The 18,442-nt window shown below is 42.2% G+C and overlaps 2 protein-coding genes across 3 annotated transcripts in view; both read left to right on the top strand.

The window, feature by feature from the left end:
* The window catches only part of DHX57 (DExH-box helicase 57), a 40,975-nt gene that overhangs the window by 12,578 nt on the left and 9,955 nt on the right, over positions 1 to 18,442 (top strand). For both annotated transcript variants that reach the window (XM_087717599.1, XM_087717600.1), the window contains exons 9-17: positions 3,252 to 3,376; positions 5,061 to 5,194; positions 5,876 to 5,930; positions 9,378 to 9,571; positions 10,465 to 10,581; positions 12,246 to 12,342; positions 14,036 to 14,209; positions 15,179 to 15,379; positions 17,573 to 17,849. In XM_087717599.1, the coding sequence (XP_087573725.1) occupies positions 3,252 to 3,376; positions 5,061 to 5,194; positions 5,876 to 5,930; positions 9,378 to 9,571; positions 10,465 to 10,581; positions 12,246 to 12,342; positions 14,036 to 14,209; positions 15,179 to 15,379; positions 17,573 to 17,849 (1,374 nt within the window). The remainder of the gene's footprint in view (positions 1 to 3,251; positions 3,377 to 5,060; positions 5,195 to 5,875; positions 5,931 to 9,377; positions 9,572 to 10,464; positions 10,582 to 12,245; positions 12,343 to 14,035; positions 14,210 to 15,178; positions 15,380 to 17,572; positions 17,850 to 18,442) is intronic.
* Positions 839 to 1,510, top strand: LOC148044944 (uncharacterized). The gene is made up of 2 exons (XM_087717503.1): positions 839 to 1,126; positions 1,169 to 1,510. The coding sequence occupies exons 1-2, from the start codon at positions 839 to 841 to the stop codon at positions 1,508 to 1,510; spliced, it is 630 nt and encodes a 209-aa protein (XP_087573629.1).

Raw genomic sequence — 18,442 nt, 5'->3', positions numbered from 1 at the left:
TCCAAGGGCTCCGCTTCCAGCGCATGGTCCGCCCCCTCCTCACCTCGCTTCCAGGCGAGCCGACTGAGGCGAGAAAGGAGAAAGAGGCGGAGGCGTTCACTGAGGGGACGGCTGACTCGGGGAGGGGGCGGAGGTGGTGTAGTAGCGGGGGATTCTTCCTCCTCGCCTCACTTGCTCCTGTGCTTCCGCGCAGCTCCCCCCCTCCAGCGACGGCGCTGCATGAGTGAAGAGTCGGCCGTTGCATGGCCCCCGGCCGCTGCGCGGCCCGGTGCCAGGTACTCCGCGGACCGGGGGTTGGGGACCACTGCCCTAGAGGACCACGGCTTTCTGGTCAACTTGAAGAAGAGTCATCTGCAGGCCACGACTCGTCTCACAGACCTGGGGGCAGTGAGAGACACTTCTCTAGAACAGGTATTCCTATCTCCAGGCAGGTGAACATTCGCAACCTGGTCTCATCCATCCGTGGCCAACAGACAGTTCCTCTCATTCAACTGTCTCAACTTCTGGGAAAGATGGTGTCCCCTTTCCATATCATTCCGTGTGGCAGATTCCACGGTCGACAGCTACAACGGCTGCTGCTCCTGTACCAGAAGGCGGAGTGCAGTTGCTCAACACACAGAATTTGCCTGATCCCCAAGGTAAAACGCTCCCTGCACTGGTGGCTCTCCCCTGCTGTGGAACAGGGATCTGTATTTCGCGACCCCACCCCCCATGCATCATTCTAACAACGGACACAAGTCTGCAAGGCTGGGGAGCTCACATTCTTTCACACACGGCCCAAGGCCTTTGGTCACGCTCTGACCAGAGGAACAGTATCAACTGGTTGGAGCTAAGAGCCATGTTTCTCGCCCTGCTTCGGTTCGAATCTCTCGTGGCCAATGCGCACGTGCTCATCCTTACGGACAACACCACCACCAAGGCACACATAAACCGGCAGGGGGGGACAAAATCCTGGCGTCTAATGACTCTGGCTTTCCAACTGATATCTTGGTTGGAGATCCACCTGTTGTCTCTCCGGGCCGAGCACATATTGGGTGGCCAAAACACTCAGGCAGATGACTTCAGCAGCATGCACATCGATCCAGCAGAGTGGAGCTTACATCGTTGCATCTTCGAACAACTGACCGTCAGGTTCAGACTTCCGGTTCTCGACCTCTTTGCCTCCTAGGACAACACTCAGCTACCAAGGTACTTTGCACGCTATGCGACTCCAGGGGCGGAGGGCGTGGATGCTCTGAGGAGTGAGTGGCCTCCGGGCCTTCTGTATGCCTTTCCTCCCACCCCTCTCATTCAGCGAGTGGTGCGAAAACTGCTGGTGGAAAGGACAGAACTAATCTTGATTGTGTCCCGGTGGCCCCGCAGGCCCTGGTTTGTCGATCTCATGAACCTCTCAGTAGCTCCACCATGGCAACTGCCTCAATTCCCCTCACTGCTCCTCCAAGGGTTGTTCCAACATCCTGACCTACCTTGGTTACGTCTCACTGTTTGGAGGTTGAGCGGGAAGCTCTAAGGACTGCGAACCTGTCCGCTGAGGTCATTCACACAATTCAAGCTTCCAGGCGCTCTTCTACCAACTGCATTTATGATGCCACTTGGACTCAATTCTCTGTCTGGTGTCAAAGGGCATCGTTCCTCTACAGGCCTCTATTCCTCACATTCTCCAGTTTGTGCTACAGGGGCTGGATCTGGGACTTTCGCCAAATACTCTTTGCCACCAGGTCGCGCCTCTGTCCTCAGTCCTCTCTCTGACTTCTGCTCAGCCCCACTCTCATGAACCTCTTATTCGTTGTTTCTTGAGGGGTGCCACAAACATCAAGCCGCCTACAATACACAGGTTCCCGACCTGGGATGTCTCCAAAGTCCTCAAATCCTTAACTCAGTCTCCATTTGAGCCTTTGCATTCTGTGTCTTTGCATGATTTAACATTAAAAGTGGTTTTTCTTGTAGCCATTTCCACAGCAAGGCGAGTTTCCAAGTTGGTGGCCTTGTCCATCAGACAAGATTTATGCATCTTTCATCCAGATAAGGTAGTCCTTCGGCTTGACCTGGCCTTTGTACCTAGGGTAAATTCTGTATTCCATAGAACACAGGAATTGGTGCTCCCCGACTTCTGTCCTCAGCCACCACACAAGCTGGAACGTAAGTGGCACCACCTTGATGTACGACGTGCATTATGTATTTATATTAAACGAACTGCTACTTTCAGGCGATCTGAGGCTCTTTTCGTCAAGTTCCAGCCTGGAGGTAAGAGAGGCTCCAAGGCCTCCTCTTCGGACATTGGTAGTTGGGTATGGGCGGCTATTTCTAGGGCGTATTCTACTCTCTCTTTGCCGGTTCCACCTCATATCACAGCGCACTCCACATGCAGCGCGGCGACCTCTGCAGCCTGGTCATCTCAAGCTTTGCTGGAGGATATATGCCAAGCGGCCACATGGACCTCAATTTCTCCATTCATCCGACACTACAAGCTTGATAGATACACCTCAGCAGACGCTTCACTCGGACGGCGCATGTTGCAGCATGTGGTTTCTACTTAAAATTTCTTATCTTATTCCATTCCCTCCCGATGGGACTATTGGGCCTTGGTATGTCCGATGCCTGGATGATTTCTCCATCTACTTGGAGAATGGGCATTGGTTCCTACCTGATACGCCCTTTCTCAGGATGGTGGAGACATCATCCCGCCCCACCCTGTTACTTTGACTTCTGGTTTTTTCTCTCTACTGTTTTCCTTGGGGAGAGTTAATTTCTATCATTTCAGATTGTTTACACAGCGGTCTACAAGTCACTCCTTCATCTATTTCTGGGGAGGAGCCTAGTGGGCATGTCTTTAATACTTGTAGATCCAGTTGTATTGGATCCTGACGGAGTCATACCCATGCCTGGATGATGTCTCCACCGTCCTGAGGAAGGGCGTATAAGGTAGGAACCAACACCCATTTTCCATCGCCCCAGGGGGCAGAGTCAGAGCCATTGGGTTAAACAGGAAGGAAGGAGAACCTTCCTGACTGTCCAAGATGTCAGTCAAAGGACTTGCTGCCACACGAAGTGGTGAGTTGTCCTTTGCTCGAGGTCACTGATAACTAGATAGTTCTTGAATTGAACAGGAGGTTGGAGTAGATGATCTCCAAGATATATGTCAACTCTATAATTATAAATAGACTGCCATTTTATGATTCATGGAAAACAAAATAATCTGACAGAACATTGATTTTCTTGGCCATTTTAATATTTTATCTTTTTTATGCAAGTCATCTTCTACACGGCTATTGTACTGTACTACTGGAGTGCTTCTGAGAAGACTAGAAGGAGATAAAAATTTACAAGGAATAACTCACATTATTATTGATGAAATACATGAGAGAACAGAAGAAAGGTAATCAAACCTTTAAAATTAGGGAATTTTTCATTATTGTATTGTATAACCTTTCTCTACATTTATTCTATTTATATGCAAATGCTTCTGTTGAATTACCATTCCATTGTTTATTTTAACATTCCATTTTTGCTCTGCTAATCTGGCCAATCTAGAGGTGGACCCACATTTTTCTTAAAACTGGGATCAACTGAATTCCTGGAACAATAGATTTTGGGATTTGGGGAACTGATTCATTCACCAGTTCAACTTTTGCTGTGGTTGTTAGCTCTGTTAAAAATGAAGTCATCTTCAGTCCCAGAAGTCCAAAGGTTGTAAATTCATTTCCTTTCCCCCTGTCTTTGTGGTATGCAGAAGGAAGAATTTATTTATTTATTAGATTTGTTTGCTGCTCATTTCATTTCAACAGAATAGCTCATGCATATTCTGTTTTAAGCTGCACTGTTGACCAAGTCAGCAAAAGAATCTAAGGAGTATTCCTAGCTTCTTTAACAATTAATCAGTGTTCAAATCATGATTCCCAGCATTTATATAATCATATACCAGGCACTGGAGAAAATGAATAAAATAAACTACTATTCGGTCTTTCAGCTGAATAGAAAACTGAGAAAGGTGAATGTATGGCAAAATTTGGGTTTTGAGATCACACGAGCTAACTCTTACAGTATATACAAATGTATTACTTATGAATCCTGGATTACTACATTATGCTAATCAACCTTTAGATTGGAATTATTATTAACATTCAGTTAATAATAATAAGATGTGAGGATATTCTTTGAAAAAAATCCTGGCCTACTGTCTTTCTCCTATGCCCATGATGGCAAACCTATGGCACGTGTGCCACAGGTGGCACATGGAGCATTTGTTAGGGCACATGAGGCATTGCCCTGTCAGATCCAGTGCGCATGTGCATGCTGGCCAGCTGACTTCAGCCTTCTTTTGGGTGAAAAACAAATCAACACCCAAACCAGAAGTTTGGGAACAGACTTCTGCTTTGCGCTTTGGGCTGTTTTTCTCACTCCAGAGGCTTCAGGGAAGCTTCCTAAAGGCTCCGGAGGGCAAAAAACGGCCCAATGGGCAAACCAGAAGTCCATTCCTGGACTTCCGGTTTGCCAGTAGGGCCATTCTTTGTGCTACGGAGGACCTCTGGGAAGGCAGGGGAGGCTCTTTTTGCCCTCCCCATGCTCCTAGAAAGCCTCTGGAGCCTGGGGAGGGCAAAAACCGGGTCCATCGCATGCCAAAAGTGGGGGGGAGAGTGGGGGTCATGCACGCATGCACACGGGGTCGCATGCATAGCATTATGGGTGTGAGCACGCCCATGCAGACCCCCCCTGCGCTTCTCCCACTTTTGTCATGCGATGGGAAAAAGTTTAGCCGTCACTGTCCTATGCTCTTAATTGACTACTATATAAGAAGTTACTTTCCAATTTTTTTTTGCTTTTAATGCACTTAAAATTTGCATTTCATTGATGAGGACAAATTATTATGCTCTCCTTCCAGAATAACAGAAGAGGTATGTTGTTCGTTTTTCAGTTTATGCCATAATATGTAATATATTTACAGCTTTGGACCTAGAACATTAAGAACTAAATAGGGAGTGGACACCCAAGAATCTCTTAATATTGAAAGAGGAGGCAAAAACATTCAAATGTTGGAAGAATTTTTCTTTGTTTTTTTCCAGTGACTTCTTGTTATTGATTATGAAGGGCTTATTGTTACAAAGACCAGAGCTGCGTGTTGTACTAATGAGTGCTACTCTGAATACAGACATCTTTTCTCAGTATTTTAATTCCTGCCCTATTATCAAAATACCAGGTGAAAAAAGCTTCTTTTACTATTAATTCCTTCACTATTTTGCCTTTTGCTGATTTTACAGCATTATAAGTTTCTATATATTTGCATCATATTGTATTGATAATAAAATATTTGAGCTGAGGAAACTATACCAATTTTAAGAATTTGAAAGGCATAGTAACCATACTAAAAAGCAATTTTAATATTTATCAATAATTCGATGTAATTACCTTTCAAGTACAAAAAAAGCAATCAAACTTAATATTTGTTTTACCAATTTCTTCTATTTACTTTTCTATTTTTAAATACAAAATAATGTGCATTTTTAGAGTTTTGTAGTGTTTTAAAATTATTTTAAAATATATATCTAGTTTATTATTCAGTGCAATAATTATATGAAATGTTATGACAATTGTAGATTCTCTGTTTATTTACTGAAATTTTATTTTCCAACCACGTCCTTTTTCATTTTTTTTCTTTTTTATGTAGTAGTTTATTTCTTAAATGGATTAAAATAATACTTTATTAAAAAAGATTTTTGTTTGATGCCTATTTTGCAGTAAAATTCAGGCTATAACTGTACAACATTGCTCCAAATTTGTTGGAATAAAGCTTCCAATTCTTTGCTCTGTTTTGTACATATTTTGGGTTTATTTCACTAAAACTATTTTCCTATCTATTTATCATTGTTTATATCTCTAGGAAGCACGTTCCCTGTAGAACAGTTTTTTTTAGAAGATGCAATCGCAATGACTGGGTAAGAAGTCTCCAAAACAAGTCTAGCGCCAGCAATCCTTTTACATAATATAAGTTTCTTTCAGATTGAAAATTCAGACTGTTGTTGGATCAACCTTGCAGAATAACACAGTTAAACCTCAGCTAATGTAGACAACACTACTGTACTGTATCAAATAGGATTTTAAATTAGACGCGTCCCTGGCCACGTTTTCAGCCATGATAGCCTCCTGCAGCCCTCGGCCAGCGAAAATGAAGCTCGGGCAGGCCATGTTGCAGCATCCCTCCCCTCGCTCCTCGAGTCAGTAGCCGAGCTGGCAGTTGAGTTCCCCAGGCTTATAGTTCTGGGGGACTTTAATTTGCCATCGCTCGGTGAACGCTCTGACAGGGCGCAGGAGTTCATGGCTTCCATGACAGCCATGGGCTTGACCCAGGTAATTCGGGGCCCAACTCATGCAGCTGGTCACATGCTCGACCTCGTATTCCTCTCGGAGCAGTGGATGTGTGATCTTGGTCTGAGGGGTAATGAGATCATACCCCTGTCGTGGTCAGACCACTGCCTACTGAGGCTTGACTTCCGGAGGCCAAACCCCCACCGTAGGGAGGAGGAACCGACCAGGTGGTTCCGCCCCAGGCGACTTATGGACCCTTTGAGGTTCCAGACGGAGCTTGGGGTTATTCCTGATACTCTCGCCCACAGTTCGGCAGAGGCTCTGGTTGCCGCCTGGTATTCGGCGGCGTCAGAGTCTCTTGATCGGATTGCGCCACTACGGCCCCTCCGGGTCAGCGGATCCCGGAGACCTCCTTGGTTCACCGAGGAGCTCCGGGAGAAGAAGCGCCGGAGGAGATGCCTAGAGCACCTGTGGAGGTCCGATAAGTCCGAGGCGAACCGAGCACTTCTGACTACCTGCACCAAGGATTACGTCCGGGCACTAAGAGCTGCCAAAAGAACACACATCTCCGCCTTGGTAGCGTCCGCCGAGTCACGCCCAGCCACCCTGTTCAGGATCACCCGCTCCCTCCTCAATAGGAGGGATGCGGGAGACCCCTTGCAGGGTAGGGCTGAGGACTATGCTCAGTTCTTGGCGGACAAAGTGGCTCGGTTTCGGTCGGACTTGGACTCCACCGCAGTAGATCCAGCCGAGACACAGGAGGATTACTTGGCAAACCATCATTGGGTTGAGTTCCAGGATGTTGCCTCTGGGGATGTGGACAAGGCCATTCGAGCTGTAAGTGCCTCCACCTGCATTCTGGACCCGTGTCCCTCCTGGCTGGTTGCCAACAGCAGTGAGGTGACACATGGCTGGATCCAGGCGGTCGTGACCGCCTCCCTTCGGGAGGGGCACTTCCCCACCGTACTCAAAACGGTGGTGGTGAGACCCCTCCTGAAGAAACCATCCTTGGATCCAGCCATTTTAAACAACTATCGTCCTGTCTCCAACCTCCCCTTCATTGGGAAGGTTGTGGAGAAGGTGGTGGCCTTCCAGCTTCAACGGGCCTTGGAGGAAGCTAGCTATCTTGACCCCTTCCAGTCCGGCTTCAGACCTGGTTACAGCACAGAAACCGCTTTGGTCGCATTGACCGATGATCTCTGGAGGGCCAGAGATGGAGGCCATGCGTCCATCCTGGTTCTCCTTGACCTCTCAGCGGCTTTCGATACCATCGACCATGGTATCCTTCTGCGACGACTGCGGGAGGTGGGGGTGGGAGGCACTGTTTTGCAGTGGTTCTCCTCCTACCTCTCGGACAGGTCGCAGTCGGTGTTGGTCGGGGGGCAGAGATCGTCCCTGAGGCCCCTAACATGCGGGGTGCCGCAGGGTTCGGTCTTATCCCCCCTACTATTTAACATATACATGAAACCGCTGGGCGAGATCATCCGGAGGCACGGGATAAAATACCACCAATATGCGGACGATACGCAACTGTATCTGTCCGCCCCGTGCCAACTCAATGAAGCGGTGGATGTGATGAACCAGGGTCTTGAGGCCGTTAAGAACTGGATGAGCGCTAACAAACTGGTACTCAACCCGGACAAGACCGAGTGGCTGTTGTGTTTCCCTCCCAACAATTTGGCCAATGTTCCAACTCTTAAGCTGGGGGGTCAAATTTTATACCCCTCAGATAGGGTCCGCAACTTAGGAGTCCTCCTGGATCAACAGCTGACTTTTGACCATCAGTTGTCGGCTGTGACTAGGGGGGCATTTGCCCAGATTCGCCTGGTCCGTCAGTTGCGGCCCTACCTAAACCGCGAGGCTCTCGCAACAGTCACTCGAGCCCTTGTGATCTCTAGGCTGGAATACTGCAATGGGCTCTACATGGGGTTGCCCTTGAAGTGCATCCGGCGACTGCAGTTAGTCCAGAATGCAGCCGCGCGAGTGATAGTGGGCGCACCGCGGTTCGCCCACGTTACACCCATCCTCCACGAGCTGCACTGGCTACCTGTCGATCTCCGGATGCGCTTCAGGGTATTGATGACCACCTTTAAAGCACTCCATAGTAGTGGATCTGGGTACTTGAGAGACCGCCTTCTGCCGATCACCTCCCTCCGACCGATTAGATCGCACAGACTGGGCCTCCTCCGAACTCCATCTGCCAGTCAATGTCGACTGGCGACTACACGGAGGAGAGCCTTTTCTGTTGCAGTTCCGACCCTGTGGAACGACCTCCCCGTCGAGATCTGTACCCTCACCACCATCCAGACCTTCCGCACAGCCCTCAAGACCTGGCTCTCCCATCAGGCCTGGGGATAGGTTCCCAATTTACCCGCCCGAGTGTTGACTGTTGAATGCAAGTTGTGTTTTATTATTTTCTTTCTTTTGTTCACATATTGTTTGTTTTTGATATTGCACCCCCTTCCCTGTGATTGTAAGCCGCCCTGAGTCCCCTCAGGGAAAAGGGCGGCCTATAAATCTTAATAAAATGATAAAAAATGATAAATGATGTTGCCCCCCCCCCTCCCCGAGCTCTGTTTTGCTGGCAGAGGGCTGCAGCAGGCTGTCTAGGCCAAAAACGGCACAGGCTGCGTTTTCACTGGCAGAGGGCTATCAAAACAAACTAAAAACAAAACAAAGGAGGAGAAATGTTTCCCTTTTGCATTTGAGTATGCAAAAAGAGACAGGAAAGGAGAAAGGAAAAGAGGAAAAAGAAAAAGATGGGAAGAGAGTAAGGAAGGAAAAATAAGTAAAGGGGAAAGGAGAAAGGAGAAGGAATTGGGAAGGAAAAAAAAGAAGGAAGATTATAATGAGAGTGAGTGAGAGCCTCAGGGAAGTCCTGCCTTAGCACTTGGCCACCACAGGTGCCCCCAACACAAGTTGCGTGTCATGCCCACCATGGCCATGCCCAGCCACAGCCACGCCCATTACACAGCACCATTCATAAAGTATAAGCTTCTGGGAAAACTATTTGCTATTTGAAAAGCAAGGATAACTGCTTGCTTTTTTCCCTGTGACCTCTCTCGGCATGCATTCAGGTATGTTTTGGAGCATGGCAGTCCATATATGCGCAGAGTAAAACCAACTGCACACAAGACAGGAAGGCACGAACGGACTGCTGCAGAAGAAGTGGAGGAGACTCTGAAGCCCACTGGATTGGTGAAAATTACAGTGCAGGATTCAGTCCCAGATCAAACACTGACTTTCCAACAACTTCTGATACGTTACAAAGGTATCCCTCTGATGAACATTGGTTTCCAGGCATTCTTTGTATTTGAAAAATATTTCATTTATTACCTGAAAGTTGTATTCAAAAATTGTAAGACTAAAGCCTCTTGCATGCCTATCTGTACTAGGTCTTATTTGTGCCAAATTTTTCAGTTCTTTTTAGAATTTTCAACAGAGAGATTCCAAATCCTGGCCATTATCTTTCATAAAATAAGAATTGATATGTGATTTCAGCTATGCAAGTAAGAATACTGAATAATAGTTAAAATTATTTCCCTTGGAATATGAATGATTGATGGTGAGCAACTAGGAAATTGTCCATCTTAATTTATTTTTCAATACTTTCTGGGTAGGAAGCAAAATTCAAACTTAAATTCAGTAAATTCATGCTCGTACATTGAATAGAGAGGACATGGTACTGAATGAAATGTATACTAGGGATAAATAGGTGAGTGAACAAGCAGTCTGCTATAAGGGATAGTAGAACTCTGTATATGTAGCTCAACAGGGTAATTCAGGTCAGTAATAATATTACTACTAATTATTACTACGATTAATAAATACTAATTATTATTATTAATAATAATATTAGTAATAATGCTATTGTATGTCCAAGTGGAAATTCAGGATTTTATTTATTTTAATAATCTAATCCCCTAATTGAAATGTCTGTTGTGTGAGATTTTAGGACAATGCAAAGGGTCTGAAGAACCAAATTTTATTTTTGAAAGGTTGAAAATATATGTAACACTTTAAAAGTGTCAGAGAAAGTTTTGCTACGTAGGAATTTTGATATATCTTGGCGTTTTGCATTTTTACCAATTAAATTTACTACATTTTACTGCTGAGATTATTTCTTTCTCTGCTTATGCATATTTCTTTTTTCTTTTTTGGTAGGTGTTAGCAAACAAGTATTACAAACCATGGCAAACATGGATTTAAGCAAAATAAATCTTGAATTAATTGAAGCCTTATTAGAATGGATTGTCAGTGGCAAACATTTATATCCACCAGGTAACTTAAAAACAGTTTAAAATGGTGATCTGTTTAACAAATTGATTAAACTGAATTGTTCCAATATGTACAATTTCATAGAAATAGGACATTCTTACTATTGTGATGAGGAATTACATTTTTAAACAGGCATTGCATTCAGACAACAATTTAAAGAAACAAGACTATTTTTACTTGTTTCCTCACCTTCCCCTACTTTTTCATATACAACTCAATTATTTTTATGTTTCCCAGGTTCCTTCTTCAAAAGGGCTAATAAGATTTTTAAGTAATTGTGGTTTTAAATGAATTATTAAAGGTTGTACACAAGAAAATAAGGGAGTGAAAGAGAGTACTTGTAAAAGCACCATATATTTCAAATAAACTAACACATTAGCTGAGGGGTTGTCTGAAGTAAGTCACATGAATAAAATTCAGGCACTTGGCAAAAAATATTAACTTTACAAAAGTTGCAGTACCCTGGGGTCATATGATCATTATTGTGACCTTCCCAAGGGGCTACCAACAAGCAAAGTCAATGGGGGAAGCAGGATTCATTTAATGACCATATGGTTTACTTAACTACTTAAAACCCACTTAACAACTGTGGCAAAAAAAAGATTGTAAAATTGAACACAACTCACTTAACACTCACTTTATGAAAGAAGTTCTGGTCCCAATTGCGGTCATAAATCAGGGGCTACTTTTATAGGATGACTCAAGCACTAAGTGAGGAGGGGCACTTATTAGAGTAGCGTGGAGGCCATGACAGTGCAAGGCATGAATAACTAACATCATCCAAGTATGAAAATAAATGCTCTGCAAAAGGAATATTAGTGTGTACCTTCCCTCTAACACACTAGATCATAAATCTTTAAACCTTACTAAGTTACAAACTCTCATGCAAATAACACAAAGAATACAAAAGAGGTGTTTAGGTGTAAAGACCCAATGGAACTGGATTCCATTATAATAAATTGAGGCCTTAAATGTTCTCTTCAGATCCTGATCAAGGATTTCTTGATCATGCTAACTGCTTTTTCAGAGTCAGCCTTGCATGTTTAGTTATTTATTTATCACCAGCTACAATTGGTTTTTAATATATCTATAAACAATATAATAGAATGTCCCTGCTATAAAGAATAAGAAGGGCAATACAAATAACACTTTAAAACACCTATATACAGTACAACACAAATGAAACAAAATGAAGCTAAGTAGCCAGGGCTTAATGTATAAACAAGTAAGGAGTTCATACTGTAGATTGCAGTACTCTCCAGAAAAAAATGTTTTTAATAGACACTAAGCATTATTTTCAATCATTTTAAAAAGATTCAGAGACAACATTTCATATAGGAAAACATCAGTTATGAGTAGGTAGTCATTGATGTGTGTGAAGCAACATACATTATGGACATCTGCAGAGGCAGTAAATGACACACATTCAAAAAGTGCAGAACTTTGATCATCCCAATAGCCCTTCATTTTGACATTGTCCATCCCACCTGTTACCCTCAATAATATAAAAGGCATTTGTTGTAATTGTGTTTTCCAAATGGAAGTACTTTCTGCATTGAAAATGTAAAATATGAAGCAGCAGAGTGGAACAGAAAAACAAAGATAAATATGGCAGTGATGGAAACAGAATAGCTTCGCCTCATTTTATTATTTTAATTCATGTTTAGGTGCAGTACTGATATTTTTGCCAGGTTTAGCAGAAATCCAAGCATTATATAATCGGTTGCAGTGTAACGCCATGTTCAACAACCGGCACAGCAAACGGTATTGTCTTTTTAATCTATTCAAATAAAAAATAGAAATATATTTTAATCTCATCAATGAATTTAGGCATTTTATTTAAAAGTTATATAACATTTCTTCCCTGGACCACATGACTTTTCTGTACTGGAATATAGCCACAGTGAATGCTTGTTTACTAATATTCTATACTTCTCAGTCAAACTTTTGAAGTATTGGAACTTCCAAACTATTGTAATCTGGTTATTGAACCAATAACTTGATAAATATATATTAGCTAATATTTTAGTACCTCAACCATGTTAAATCATACCTGGGAAGTTGTTGCAACAGAGAAGGCAGATCTCATGGATCCCAATAAATAACATTGTTTAAAGGAGGGACCTGGAACAAACCCAACTCAACAATTCTGGTGGGATGAACAAAAACAGTTAAAAATGGGTGTCTCACAAACAACCTGCCCCTGTGCGATATAGAACTTTATAGGTGACAATCAGAATTATTCAGAAAATAGCTTTAGGAGCCAGTGCAGCTCATGGAACAAAACTGTTACTTGGGTGAAGAATCCAAAACATCTGCAGTTGTATGTTGCGGGTATTACAATGAGCCAAACAGCACATAGCAAAGGCATGAGTGACTGTGAGTAGGACCTCCTGATCCAGGAGTGCGCATGGTGGATATACAAGATGGATTTGTGCTACGGTCCTACGAATCCAAGAGTTCCCCTCAATTCTGATCCAGGCAGAGATGTACAACGGAGTATCATAGCATACTAGTAATACAAAAGTATTTTCCTTTGTTACTGGCTGATTTCGCCCAGCAGTTTCTTGTAGATGTTGAAAAGGAATGAGGAGAGAATAGAGCCCTGCAATACCCTGTAAACGAGGGGCAAGGACTAGAGCTCTCCCTTCATCAACTATCCACTATACCATAGCATAAACTAGAACTGGCCTTGAAAGAAAGAAGGCAATCACAAAAAGTGGTCTCTCACCGAACAGGCCCATAATTTTTTTAGTAATAATCCCTTTGAGGCGGTCAATTGAGATGGAGATTAAAAGATGATAGTTGTTCTCTGATCTAGACTTCAATTTTCATCGGTCCCAGTCATCATAATCAGTGATCTGGGTGGATGCGACTTAGCTGAAAATAACAGGAGGACAGCTAATTGGAATATTTTGTGTATATACAGTGCTACCTTTCATGTTTCTTTGACTAAAATTAGTGGGTTCGCCCTCTCTATTCATGTACTTATATAACTTTACTTTGTTGTATACTGCCCAGAGTCCTTTCATATTTTCCAGAACTGTGGTAGATAGATAAATAGATAGATAGATAGATAGATAAATAGGTAAGGTAGATAAATAGATAGATAGATAGGTAGATAAAAAGGTAGGTAGATAGATAAATGTATGTTTCTCCATTTTATTTCTGAAGGAGAACTTTGAACTTTCCCCAAGACTACATATTGTTGCTGGAAGTGCAATTTCCAAAATATTGCATTTTTTTTAATATACACTACATATATAATAAGGGCATCTTACCAGTATATGGGCAATTATATTGATGTGGCTTATTTAGCCACATCAAAAAAAAATCAGACATGTGCTCCAAAGAAGAATTCCAATTGCCCAATTCTGATTATATGAAAAAAGGTAATATGGTGATGGAAGAAATGCTCACAAAAAAAATCTTTCAAACCTGTTCTCTAATCTTTTAGCTGTGTTGTGTATCGTCTCCATTCAACTCTTTCCAGTGAAGATCAGCAGTATGTATTCTTCCAGCCTCCTCTTGGCACCACCAAGATCATCATATCTACAAACATTGCAGAAACTTCCATAACCATCAATGATGTGGTCTATGTTATTGATTCAGGAAAAATGAAAGAAAAAAGGTATTTAAAAAATCTGGGGGAAGTAATGGCTAAGGACTCAGAACAATAAATGTCTAAGGACCATGACAAGCTGTTATGGACATTATGCGCATAATGTCCATAATAGGTCTGTAGTTTGCTCCACAGTTTTGACTCATACGCAGAAGTTACTATTATGGTTTAGTTGCTAACATATATTTATGTGAGCCGTGGTGGCGCAGTGGTTAGAATGAAGCACTGCAGGCTAATTCTGCTGACTGCCGGCTGCCAGCAGTTCGAATCTCACCAGGCTCAAGGTTGACTCAACCTTCCATTCTTCCAAGGTCAGTAAAATAAGGATCCAGATTGTTGGGGGCAATATGCTGACACTGTAAACTGCTTAGAGAGGGCTGTAAAGCACTGTGAAGTAGTATAAGTCTAAGTGCTATTGTTATCAACTGTCTGTCAAATTCAATAAGGCTTTGTTTCCTTGCTTTCCTCTCTCTCTCTCTCTCCTTTTTTATTTGTTTACTCTTTAACCATATTTTTAATGTCCCTATTTAGATAAGATTTAACATTTTTACTTGATTTTTTTTCTATGGCATAGATTTTTCCTGTTTTTCTTTTGCACATTTTAAAAGAGAAACTGGTAACATGTTAGTTGATTGCCTACCATGTTTGATAAGGCTGTATTTTTTCTAGCATTGATCAACTTTTGACTGTATATTTTCAAGCAGTGATTTAAAAAAATATATATTTGGAAATAAGGATAAAGACTGTAAACCAGTGGCCATATATCACAGTGTGCTATCATGCAATTTAACTTTGGCTGATTGTGTTATGGTGAATCTTTATGACTTATTTTATAAACTCTGACTAAAACCACAGTTTAGCAGAAGATTCAAACAGTTACCTAGAAGCATCATACGTTCTCAGTATTATACTTCCTAGTTCATGACCTGTCATGTATTTTGATACTGCAAACACAGTTTTGTATTTTCCCTCTGGTAGGTATGATCCAAGCAAGGGCATGGAAAGCCTGGAGGATTTATACGTGTCCAAAGCCAATGCCTTGCAAAGAAAAGGACGAGCAGGTCGTGTAGCTTCTGGGGTTTGCTTTCATCTTTTCAGTAGTCATCATTATAATCATCTTCTTTTAAAGTACCACTTGCCCGAGATACAGCGAGTGCCTTTGGAACAGCTTTGTCTCAGGTAAATGATTCTTTTGCAAATATTCCAGCTAAACCTCAACACATTATGTGGTTCATCTTGTAAATACAAATCTTCTTCTGTTCTTACTTCCTTTTCCTGCTACTTTCTTACTACTGTCCAGTGGTGGGATTCATTTTTTTTTTACTACTGGTGCTGTAGGCGTGCCTTGGAGGGTGTGGAGTGCCTTGGTGGGTGTGGCTTGGTGGGCGTGGTGGGGGAAGGATACTGTAAAATCTCCATTCCCTCCCCACTCCAGGGGAAGGTTACTGCAAAATCCCTATTTCCTCCCGATCAGCTGGGACTCGGGAGGCAGAGAATAAATGAAGGTGGGGCCAGTCAGAGGTGGCATTTACAAGTTTGCCGAACTACTCAAAATTTCCACTACCGGTTCTCTAGAACTGATCAGAACCTGGTGAATACCACCTCTGTTACTGTCCCTTAATGGCTTGCTTCTTGGCAAATGTGTAAACTAATTGCCTGATTTTTCCTGATTAGCTTAGTAAGTAGCAATATCTAAACAATTCTAACTCTGAGGTGGCAGAAGCATCTCCTCTTTAGGTAGCACTTGTTTGTGTACAAATGGCACAAGTTCAGTGCCTGGGATTTCCAATTAATTGGATTGAATAGTAAGCAGCCTCTATCTAGAGATTTACAATATTTAGATCCAAAGCAGGCAAATGCACTTCACAACTGTGAAGGGTACTCGCAGTGTACTCTGCAGAAATCCCTTAAAGGAGCAATAAAGTACTTTTTCTGAGCTCTCATAAGACTTATATATTAAAAATTAGTCTCCCGCAGTCCCTAGTTTTGTTGGGATGTTAATAGGTTATTAAACAGGTTTATTCATTCCCGTGTCTCAAATGGTATAATTACCAATCAATAATAAGATAAGATTTTTAAGAGCAATCAGATAATACAAAATTGACAATTTGTGGGAATAAGCACAATGAGTTGTTTGAAGCTAGCAGACAAAGCAAATAAAAGCAGTAATTTATGACAGTTTTGCTCATTACATTACTTAGTTCATTGCAAGAAAGACAAGGGGTTCAGAGTAGCATGTTCCATTTAATGACAAAAAGATGAAGCTGGTGTTGAGAAAGTGGTAGAAAAAATGAAGGTTTCAAGAATCTATCCACCTTACCCAGTTTTCAGGACAGGTAGTCCTTGCTTAGTGTCCATCAAAAGTTATGGCAGACCCCCCCCCCCAAAAAAAGCTAAAACCTACTTACAACACAGTTCTGCAGTTCCAGTGGTTCTACACAACCCTGGGATCACAGGACTGCATTTCAGGCCCTTGGTAACCAGCTCACCCTAACCCTGTTCATCTGTTTCTGGGGAAAAAATGTTTGGAAAGGGCAATTGCTGTCTAGAAGGGGTTATTAAAGGCAACCTTCTTTTTTCCCGTGAGCTAAAGTCTTTCCCCAAATACTGTAGCTATATCTGCCAGATACCTTAGTTCTTTAACTGCATCAATTTTACTTGAAAGGGGAACTGTTCCTGGAAATTACTATTGGGGTGGGGGTGGGGCTTGGCTAAAGCTAAATTGAGGGTACAGCTTGGATGACAGGAGCAAAGTAGGTAGTAAGTAACTTAAAGAGATAATAAAAGCATCTCCACCCATTCCCTGCTGTGGCCAGGATCTTGTTATCTGTGAAAGCAACATTTCAACATGGATAATAAAATCACAGGTAATAGGATTTTTAACCTATGAGTGTAGATTTAGATTCTGGAACATTGGAAAATAGAAAAAAATATTTCAAATACAAAAAGCACTCAGAAGTAAGTATTGTATACTGTACCTTTTGAACCTTGAATAAAGAAAGAACATTGAAAATAACTGGAGAAATTGTATGCTGGATTCTTGTCAGTCTCATTAAGTAGACTAGACTAAAAAATCAACTCCACAGGAAAACTAAAACTATTTTTATTCAGATTAGCTATAATAACAGAAGTTTGCAAGTGTGACTGTGCTATATCTTCTCTCCTTCTTATAGTTCAGTGAGTTAAGAATGTGTCTGAGCCACTTCCAAATATTTCCTGTCTCATATGGATATAAAAGGTGTTTCACAAGATCTTGTGTATGGATCTTGCATATCTGCATTTTTGTACTATCCACAATTCTGTACTTCGTTGCATGCACCATATAGCAGAGGATTGGTAATTTTCTTTGGCTGAACAATATTTTTTCCCCAGAATAAAGATTTTGGAAATGTTTTCCACACATAAACTTCATTCAGTGTTATCACAACTTATTGAGCCACCAACAGCTGAATCTATAAATGCATCAAAGACGCGGTTGCAGGATATAGGAGCCTTAACATCAGAGGAAAAGCTTACTCCCTTGGGGCATCATTTGGCCTCCTTGCCTGTTGATGTGAGAATTGGGAAATTAATGCTTCTTGGCATCATCTTTCGCTGTCTGGATCCTGCACTAACAATAGCAGCAAGCAGAGCTCACAAATCACCTTTTGTAAGTATTATTATGATGATCTAGGATTCCCAGAATATGGGTTGTAGTCATTTCAAGAGATGACAGTTCTTGGTTCCCCTTTACCTAGATATGGGCAGCTGTCACTGAGCCACTGGTATTGGATGTAGGTGTTGGCATCGTCCTTCAATAGTCTTTGCACTTACAGCAGTAGTTCCAAGATCAACATGCTCCCAAGCACCAACTCCACCTAGTTTTACTTTCTCCTTCTTTCAAGGGTGGCTCTTTCTGGTTATGTTCCTGGGAGCATCACACTAGGTCTTGGCACTGAGCCTGTGCACCTGTGGACAGTTCATGCATGCCTTTTATAATGATGGATTGTGTTCTCTTACAAGAAATGGAAGAGGAGCACTGCTTGGGTTGCCTATTTATTTGGAAAGCCCTGGCAAAATGCAGCCTGCAATAACAACGAATCTTTTTTACCTCAGAACACACTGGTACATAGATATACAGTATATACACTTACATTTATTGATAAGACTAAAAAGTTAGTATGAAATATTAAAATTACCTAACAATGAAATGAATATAACAATAATACAAATATCAGTGATGATCACCAGTATTAACACTAA

This window comes from Thamnophis sirtalis, unplaced genomic scaffold (genome assembly GCF_051295495.1).
Source record: "Thamnophis sirtalis isolate CommonGarterSnake01/CBP01778 unplaced genomic scaffold, rThaSir2_p1.2 scaffold_6, whole genome shotgun sequence".
NCBI classification, from domain to species: Eukaryota; Metazoa; Chordata; class Lepidosauria; order Squamata; family Natricidae; genus Thamnophis; species Thamnophis sirtalis.
This window is presented reverse-complemented; position numbering and strand designations above follow the sequence as displayed.